The sequence below is a fragment of the Drosophila elegans genome, unplaced genomic scaffold (assembly GCF_018152505.1).
Source record: "Drosophila elegans isolate 14027-0461.03 unplaced genomic scaffold, ASM1815250v1 contig_208, whole genome shotgun sequence".
Classification (NCBI taxonomy): Eukaryota; Metazoa; Arthropoda; class Insecta; order Diptera; family Drosophilidae; genus Drosophila; species Drosophila elegans.
Window position 1 is genome coordinate 16,095,791 of NW_024545578.1, and position 10,293 is coordinate 16,106,083.

A 10,293-nucleotide genomic window follows, 5' to 3' on the forward strand; every position below is an offset into this window, starting at 1 on the left:
ATGCATTACGAAAACTCACAAAAAAAATATTCAGGAGAGAAGGAAATTACGAAAAGTTTTGTGTGACGATGAAGAGCAAATTAAATTTGCTGCGCCAAATCTGTTGAAACCATTTAATGAAGATTATAAAAATAATTTTTAAAAAATCTATATATACGAGAAAAAGCTACAAAAAAAAAAAAAACAAAAATAAAACAAAAAAACCAAACCTTATGAGCGTGTCGTGTGTCGGTAACAAAGAGCAAATATTGTGAAAATTATGAATTTCAATTACTAAAGAAAAAAACTAATGTAACAAAAAAAAAACAAAAAACATTTAACAAGCTAACAACAAATTTGGGATCAGTACGTCCTATTATAGCCATGTTATATACAACTACAAAAGCAAAAAAAAAAAAACCACAACAACAAAAACATACACTAAGCAACACAGACACTCACAGACAAAACCAGAACAAAGAGCAAGAAAAAATAGTAACTTTAATATTGTATAACGATTATACATCTACATATAGATATATGCGGATTGTGTATCCCGCGGGATATATATTTATCTGCAGGGCGGGTGGGGTAACTGAAGGTTGATGAGATAGTCGACAGAAATGCCAAACGCCATCTCAGCCCAAAACATTTTCTGAGCGGCCGGCGGCCGGGCGTTTTGTCATTCATGCAATGCAAGAAATGAACAGCACAGTAACTAAAATCCTTATTACGAAAAACCAACAAAAACAACATACAAATATTTCAAACAAAACACAAAAAAAAATTGAAAAAACTATAAAAATGTAACAAAAACATCAAAAAAGATACAAAAATACAAGAAAAATACATACATACATATGTGCTTGAATACGAAAAAAAATCGCAAACTATATAAGTCAAATAATACAACAACAACAGAATAAATAATAAATACATATTTCAATAAACTACAAATCGCTGGTGTGTTTTTACTTTAGCTTTCTTGGGAATCTGTAAAGCTTATAATATATAAAAGAAAGATTCAAAACAATAAAGCCATGTTGATTTTCCGGTTTGGCAAGATTGTCTCTAATTCTGATCAAGAATGTATATACTTCTCTGAAACTTATGACTTGTGAATATAGTTTGTTTCTTTTCAATATCATCTCTAGCTTAGCATGTGAGATACTGGTAACATTGAACATTTTTTTACTTACTTCCCCATACAGAAAATAAACAAAGATCGATATTTTTGTTTTATTTTTTGTTTTTATTTATAAGAATAATTTATATCTGCTTAGATTTGTTCGGTTACATGACATGACTATGGTATGGTATCATCGTTTCTTAGCTTCGCCTTAGACTCTCGTACGCTTCTTAAAACTTGACAGTTTATTGACTTTTTCCTTTCGGTTGTTGGGCTCTCTATATGCTGGGAGTTGCCATTTGTTCTTATGCTGCTTAAAGTTCAAGATCCTTTCGTTTTTCGTTTATATATGTAGTTCTATACTCGTATGTGTTGAGGTTATGTCAAATAACTTATGATTTAACGCTTGCATTGATTTCTCATTTAGTGAATATATTGCATTGATTTCGATTCGAATCGATTTTTGGTTGTCGCACGTTTAATATATCGCCTATTTTATAAATATATATCGCTTAGGTTTAGTAGATATACGAATATGGCAAAAATGGTGTTTTTTTGTGTGGGACTAGAACATTTTTTGACGAATTTAAAAACCGATCGATCGATTATCATATATAAAGCCAGTAAAAAGGGATTCGTAATACAAATTGAATTATGATTATTTTCTCGTTTAACTTGGTTTGGGAGATTAATTGATTCGATTCGAACTTACAAGTACTATTACAAAAACGTTCAAGCTTTGTATAAAAAATCGAGGTAAACTTGATAGTGCATCGGATCTGGTTGGGTGTTATGTCCTTTACTCGGACTCGGATAATCCTTGCTTGCATTTGGTGTTAAGGGGAAACTCAGAGTTCTGTGTTTTGTTGGAGGCATTCGCCGCCGAAGGCATTTCAATAATGGCTGTGTTCGATTCTGATCTCCTACGATGGGGCATCCAATTCAAATACTCTGTTGGTTTTATTTTGGATGAAACGATGGACTACTTATAGATGGGCTCATGGGCATGATAGTGAAAGAAAGCATCGACCTAGTTGAGATGCAATATATAAACCAGATCTAACCATGTCTTTTCTTTTTTTTTTTTTGGCTCTTGATTTGTAATTCTATACGAGAGAGAGAGAGAAAATTTTTAATTTCGTGTGTTTTTGGGGTGGGCAAGTTTTTCCTTCTAGAACTGCGTATATACGAGTTATAATTTCTTATATATTTGTTTGCTCTTAATAGGAAGAAGTTAGATAGTCTTAATTTAAGTGTACATAGCTATATTTGATATTTAAGGATGGTGCTTAAATTTTTGTTTATTAATTTATCATTTTGTTTGTCTTCAATAAATTGTCAACCGGGGAAACTTGAATTGCTTGTGCTGGCTACGCCAAGTGGGGACTTCTTAGAGTTTATTCTTCTGGGGTCAACTAACTTAGCGTAACTATGGGACAGGTGTGAGTTTGGTACTCCTAAATCGAAGAATATTTACCGTGATTTTAGAGATTAATGCGAATTTTGTATGATTCTTGATTACAGTCGACCTTCTCTAAATGAATTTTCGCATAGTTCTGACTAAATTGAATGGCACTACAATTTGGTATTCTAATTTGAAACACAGAAAGAACATCAATAAATTCAAAATAAAAAACTCGCTGTACTGAAGCGGTTTTGCTTAGTTGTGTTCTTTTTAAACTGGTTTAAAATTTCTTAAATAAAATAATATATATATACATATGTATACTAAAAAAATTGATATAATTTCAAGTGCTAAGGGATTAGAAATAAGCCGAAAAACTAGTTTTAATTCACTAAAATAATATTAGGAATTTTTGTTGTTTTTTTTTGTGATTGTATAACACGAACTACGTATCTGACTCCAAAACAAAATTACCACCAAATATAAAATCCTAATTTGGTTACTTTACAAAAATGTAACAACCTATTTAAATAAATAAATATATTCTATTAAATATAATTTAAATATTGATTCGAGTTAGAGAAGTTCGACTGCGGATTGAATTTTTTGGCTTTTGGGCTAAGCACTTTTCATCCGATTTAACAATCCGCCGGCGTGGCACTTCAGGCGCTGTTCTTGGAGACAAACTCGCGCAGGATGTCGCCGGCCATCTCGATGTTGTTGCGTGAAATCCCCAGGGCGGTGATCGCGTTCTCCTTGGAGTAGCCCGCGTTCATCAGCCGGGCAATGTACTCCAGGTTAATGTTCTCGTAGGGCACGGTGCCGCAGTCTTTTTGATTGATCGTCACGTTCGCATAGAGCAACGGTTGCGATTGCTGGGGAGGATTGGCCCCGTTGCCCGCCACCGCTGCCACTGTTGTTGGCGTCGTTGTCGTTTGGCTCTGCTTGGCCGGCGTGGCCTTCTTTCCGTTGGCCAGTGCTGCGGCGGAACCACCACCACCACCACCACCACCACCACCACTACCACTACCACCACTGCTGGTGGTGCAGAGTTGGGTGTAATGGGAGGAGGCCGAGTCCTGTCGGCTCAAGGTCACGCCACGCGCCTCCAGCGGGCGGGTATCGATCACCCCACTAATGGTTTCCGCCGGGCCCACCTCCACGATGTCCTCATCCAACAGGGAGAGCACCGGCGACGTGGTACTCGTCGCAATGCGTTGCTGTCGCATCAGATCCTCGGCCAAGGTGTCCACGCAGGGCGAGACGTGCGGCGGAATCGGCGGCGCCGTCGTCTGGGGCGGCACATTGTCCAAGCTGCACTGGATGTTGTCGATGCTCTTGCTGCTGCTGGGCGGTGGTGGTGCCGTGGCCTTGCTGGGCGTCTCCACGCCAGGCGACGATTTCCTGGGCGGCAGTGGGGGAGCCACCGCCACTGACGCCGCTGTTGGTCCGGGTGTACCCGGATCGTGGAGGTTCTGCAAGATGGCATATGAACTCGAGCTGGAGGCATTGTCGCTGGTTGTGCTGCTGTTGTTGTGGCTGGAGCTCTGGGGCAACTTCTGGCCATAGGTGGAGTTGGCCACACAGGACCCGATAAGCGGAGCACTCATCCGGTTGGTGTTCTTCTGGCTGGTGCTAATACCGCCGCCTCCATTGCTGAGGACCGCTGAAGCTGGTGGTGCCGAGGGCTGGGGCTGCTGGTGCTGGGAGGAGGATGATGATGATGCTGATGATGATGATAGTGCTGCCACTGTTGCCACTGATGCTGAAGAGGAGGAGGAGGACGTGGAGGCGGCGGCAATGGAGGAGCAGGAGCTGCTGGGCAGGCTGAGGGTGGGCGTCCCACCCGCATAGAGATCGTTCTGCACGGCCATCAAGCTGGGCGTGGTGCTCCGCCGCCCCAAACGGGGCGATGTGTGCGGACTGTGCTTCTCGGCCGCCACCGTTGAGGATGTGCTGAGTGCGTGCAGCGAGGAGGTGGCTATGTTGAAGTCGCCCATGTCCTAAACATATCCAGAACAGAAATCAGATTAAAGGTCTCCTTACAGTTCAGTGGACATTAGACATGGAATCACACAATTACTGACAATGAGTTCGAATAATGAATATTTCAAGAAAAAAAGTTGAATAATAACATTAAAGGATTCGAAATTATTATAATTTGTTAAAAAAAAAAACAATATTGACTTGTTCAAACTGATGATCTTGAATTTAACTGTTTTCTTTTGCATTTTAAGAAATTTTGAAATTTATTTGATTATCAGAAATTCTCTAGACTTTTGTAGAATCTTTTGAATTAATATTAAAAATGTTCAATTAAAAATTTTAATTCAAATTCCATGTATAAAATTCCAACTGCACAATGTTGACCAATTAAGCAAATAGTTTGTGCTGATCATAGAGCATGCCGCTGGCTGGAGGAATTGGGCATGCACATCAAACAGAAAATCTGAGGAAAATAAGAAGTCTCTAGTAGAAACACAGCTAAAGAAATAAGGAAACATAAAAATCAATTCAAACCAATATTTAAATATTCGTATTATGCATATATTTTGTTTTGTTTCATTTTTTTGTTGTTGTTGTGTTGTTGTTTTTTTGTTTTTAGCCGTAAACTTATTAAGGAAATCAAAAACTATACGCTAAAATGTATAAGAATTGCATTATATGTATTATATAAATAATCATTATCGTGTACATTAATGCGATCTGTTTTAGTGTTATATTAAGTTAACGAAATGAGCCGAAAGATGAGTTCGATTATAAAATTTTTCTGCTAATACTTTTCGTTCGTGTTTTTGATAGCAACGAGAGCTATAAATTCTGGCCTTGTGACACAGGAAATCAAAAATTAATTTACATACAATCTAACTAAATTATCGATCGATTCGAGGCCTCCCATATGGTTAAGCCTAATTTCTTAATTTTCTTTCGTTTTTTTCTTTTGTTAATAATAAATTACAGTCTTAGGGCAGCGCGATAGCTGCTTACAAATAAAATTGAATTGATGAGGGGAAGTAAACGCACGCTACTACAAACTAAATATATCTTTGGAAGTATTAAACAATAAACTAAAATGAAATAAACACATAACGGAGTAAAATGAATAAGACCATGATTCTAGAGTTAGGGATAGATACAAAAAATACTGTCGTATACTGAAACAGAGTTAATTAAGCTTGGTATGGAAGAGAAAATACAAAATACAAATACAGAACAGGTTACAATTATAAATTCCATAGTGCCTATGTACAAAAGTGCAATCGAGGGCGAATCGAACCGATTAAAATGATTCATAAACAGAGGCGAACGTGATCAATAAAGAGAGAGAGAGCGTGAGAGAGGAAGAACGAACAAACTAAACGAACGAACGAACGCACACAAACCAAGTCAAACCAAATCAGCAGGGAGAAAACAGAGGAAGCGATAGCAAACAATGGTTGATGAGCGACTTCCGGTCAAAGAACTTTAACTACGTTATGCATGTGCGCGATGGTCAATGGTTGTGTGTGTTGTTGTGTGTGCGTGGGTCTGTGAGTGTTAGTTGCATGAGTTTGGCTAATAATTTAAATATGTTACAGCTAAACAAACAAAATTAAACTCGAAACTGCAACTGCAAACTGCAGGCTAAACATTAAACTTATATAAACAATAGCAGTTTTAAAATCTAAATTATATAATATATATATATATATAGATATATATAGGCATATATAACTGTATAAACGAACCAAAGGTAATCATAAGAGTAATATGTATATAAATAGCAGCACAGGCGGCAGCGGAGCAGGCGGATCAGGCTGATCAGGCTGTGAACAAAACTATACCTCAGTGTCGTCTTCTTCCTGCTGCTGCTGTCGCCCATTGGTGACGTTCCGGTTGTGTTGCTTGCGCGGATCGAAGGCGTCCACGACGATCTGTTCGGTGCCCTTTATCTCGGCCCGACAGAAGGGACAGCCCTGCAACAAATCATTGGTCAATTAAGACTTAAATCATTAATAATGAATCGACGTCGCTCACCTGTCCCTCGGAATCCACCTGCCAGGAGGTGAGGCAGGGCGTGCACAACAAGTGCCCGCAGGGCTCAATGCGGATATCCTTGTCGTTCTCCGCACAGATTTTGCACAGCTGAAAGGTGCTGCCTGTAATCGGAAAAATAGTCAGTTAGTAAAGGGGATATAGGTGGGTAGAAAATCCAACTAAAACATACCCATTTCACAGTAAAGTTCGTATTGCTCTTGGGTTACGGTTATGTGGTCCTCGGTGGGACTTTGAACGGCAGACGACAGATCCGGATTGTAGGCTTGGCCATCTGGATACAAGTAGAAGCCCTCTCTGAAAATGGAAAATAATATCTTTATTAGTAAACAAGAAACGAATTAACGAACATTCCCAACCAGTCGCGATTAAAACCTCTAAAAATACATAATTAGAACCACGGGTTAAGAAACATCCAAATGTGTTTTAAGCTTAAAATCCAAGGTTAATTTTTAGATAGACAATAACAATCTTCTTTCTCTCACCGATGGCCATCGAGCAGCGCCTGGCACAGCGACTTGTTCTGCGGGATCGTCTGCAGAATCTCCCCCTCCGCGGTCACATAGCCGATGGCCCACTGTCCCAACCGCGTGCAGGAGAGCCGGAAGACATAGCTGCCCGCCTTGACGATGTAGCGCTGCAGGCGCGCCTTCACCTCGTCGTAGGTGAGGAAGGCGACGTAGCCCGGATGTGTGACGGCCAGGATTTGCCAGTTGCGGAGCAGCGTTACCCAGGGCTGGAAGAGGCGTGTGAATACGTCGAACTCGAAGTTGGAAATAAAGTCGTTGCAGGTCAGATCGATGGTGGTCTTGAGGGCCATGGCCTCTAGACCGGAAATAATGGGATGTACTTTGTTCAGTTCCTGGCGGAATATCTTCCAGGGTACCAATGTGCTGCAATATGAAGAAGATGTAAGTGTTTGTGGAATATTGTTGCTTATGAATCATTTAAGTATTATCAGATTAAACATGGAATTTAAAGTTAATCATAAACCGACCTTGATACCATTTTTGCTGCTACATTTTTAGAAATGAAACTATAAAATCTATAACATTCGTAAGTTAAAAAGTTAAAAACTAGGTTAATAGAAATTTGAATTCTCAGTTTCTTTTTATCTTCTTAAAAGTAAATAGAGATACTTTTAGAAAGGCTAAACAAGATGTAACCGGTTAAAACTGGTTTAAATATGACACGTTTTTAGAGTCTCATTTCTATGGAAACTATCCTTATCATGTTTGTCCTTATCATTGTTTGGAATTTTATCAATATTAAACACATTTGATTTTGTAGCTCAGCCCTAAGCAAACTCAATATCCTCTTCCGACACGGTTTAGTTTCGAAAATCAAAATTTTATGAAGTATTCACTATGATTTTTACACCACCAGCAAACTCACCTGTTACCGAAGTTGCTCTTCCAGAAGTCGGCCGCATCCGCCTTGGTAATCCGGAACTGATCCCCGGCGAAGACCCCGTTGGGAAATATGGCCTTCAGTTCGCTAAGCATGTGCGAGAAGACCAGGCTGAGCTTGGTGAGATTCCGGCGGTAGTGGGAGTTCTCGTCGAACATCTTCTCCTTGCCCTCCTTGAAGAGCTTGATGGCCTGCTTGCACTTTCGCATCAGGTTGTTGATGAACACATTGAAGTGCTCGTTGGCGTGGAGCAGGTGCATCTGGTCCTCGTTCTTGGAGTAGATCAACCTCAAACGCTGATAGGTGTCTGGCAGGATGTCCAAGATAAACGGTGGACTGTTCTTCAGGTTCATCTTGGGCTGTTGGCATAGCTTGACCACCTTGTCCATCAGCTTCCAGGTCTTCTCCAGCGTTTTCTTATCGGTGGACAGGCGCTGGGAGACACATGCCTCCGAGATGGCGCCGTGGAGCTTGGAAAGCAGCGATGGGAAAATCTTTGGCTGCGATTGCACACGGGTTCCACTGCCTCTCGTCGCCATCTTTTCTCTCTGCCGCTGCGCTGCCGACTGCGCTGCCTCTGCTTCCTCTTCTTCTCCTTCTTGTTGTTGTTGGTTGTGCCCTCTGCGTAGTTGTAGTGGTGATTTTCCCTATCTAGTTTATCCACAATTTCTATATCTATCCGATTTTCCCCCGATCTTCAAAGCGTGCGATTTGGGGGGCTAACTTTATCCTTAACTCCGCACTTGGCGTGGGCATTTGGGGCTACGCGTTTCGGCGACGTTTGCGTTTTTTAACCCACACAATATTTTCGACTTTTTCAATGAGTGCGACGTCGGTGTGACCGCGGCTACAACGCCAGTAAATACTACCAAATTCTATGCGTCTGGGCACACTGTTCCGAGGGTTGCACTCGACTGTGACGTCAGTGTTGACCGTTTCTAAAAAGACGTTACAAAATGGCGAATTTATTCAAAAACATTAAGTACCCAAAGGACATAGCATATTTTGTAAGCATATTTTATAAACAAAATATATAAATAGTACTCACTCTATATTATTTATCATTTATCCATTGAAATAATTTAATAATGTAACCGAAGGAGCTTTTTTACCAGATAATGTTGAATGTCAAGATCGAATTGTACAGTAAGTAGGGAAAGTTATTAATAAGGTTTTTAACGGTTTTTTACCTCTCATAAAATCTCATTGATGCCAAGTCCAAAACTGATTAGTTTTTATCGGAGTTTTCATTTTTTAATTGAAGATTGTTAGTTGTAATATGAATAATTCGTTTTTCATGTATTTTTCCACCAGAGGCGAGAACCGACCCCCTGCCATACAATTTCCGCCATTTACCGTTGGCTCCACAGCCTCGCATTTATATAATACTCGTACTGGTCCGCAAGGCTAAGGCTGTGATTAGATGAAAAGAAAACCCGTAGAACAGGTGCGTGGCTCTTGCCTTCTATCGTTTATTATGGCCATCTTTTCGCACACGGTTGTTTCTACTTTGCTTTTTCTATTTTTTAATATGCACTGCCACTGCAGCCGCAATTTTCACTTTCCATTTTTATTGGCAATGGAAGGCGAGTGCCGTCAAATATTTGGCCAAAAAGAAACTGCACGGCTGCCAAAAGGTTTTTACGTCTCCGGCTGGCTTTCTTTTAATTAAATTTTGGTTTTCTGTCTTTAGTTTCTTATCTTTTTTGTTGTGTTTATTTTTTGGGATCTGCAGGTTGTCGTGTTTCGGATATTAGTTCTGGGCGCTGGCGCTTAAAGCCGAGTCACGCCTGTCATATGCAGTTTGGCCTTTTTGTGTTGAGCTCGGCGTTTGGCTCTCTCTGATCTGCCCAAAAAGCTAACTGTAAACATTCACTTACTGACCTCTTTTTCGGCGGCAACTTCCACCTCCACTCAATTTTCTTTAATGCACGCGACTCTGCCGCCAATGATCTGCTTCTTCTTCACCTTCCTCCACCCGCCGCCTTAGCACAGTGGTTTATTTTCAAAAAAAAAATGATAGCCTATATTGGAAGAATTTGATTTATTGCCTTAAGTTGAGGGATGAACTCTAAATCACTTCAAAAGAACTTTAAGATAATTCAAATCCAAAAATAAAAAAGTTAGTTCTGAGCAGTGGCTTCTTAAAAAATGGGGGAACCAAATACTTTATCTAATTTCTTCGATAAAACATCAAAATATTAAATTGTTTCCATTGTAAGTCATTTTAAAGTTAGGAAGTTAAAATAAAAGTAATTTAAAAGCGAAATGCTAACGCATTGTACACATATGTTTCACTTTGTTAAAAATGACTTAAATATTTTAAATAAATATA

The 10,293-nt window shown here is 39.7% G+C and overlaps 1 protein-coding gene across 1 annotated transcript; it reads right to left on the bottom strand.

Annotated features, from left to right (window-relative positions):
- Positions 1–1,210: 1,210 nt before the first annotated feature.
- Positions 1,211–8,822, bottom strand: LOC108147498 (E3 ubiquitin-protein ligase CBL-B-B). The gene is made up of 6 exons (XM_017274063.2): positions 7,944–8,822; positions 7,034–7,441; positions 6,721–6,845; positions 6,531–6,652; positions 6,338–6,469; positions 1,211–4,516 (listed from the first exon to the last, which is right to left on the bottom strand). Exons 1-6 carry the CDS (start codon positions 8,495–8,497, stop codon positions 3,176–3,178), a joined length of 2,682 nt encoding a protein of 893 aa, XP_017129552.1. The 5' UTR covers positions 8,498–8,822; the 3' UTR covers positions 1,211–3,175.
- Positions 8,823–10,293: the final 1,471 nt, after the last annotated feature.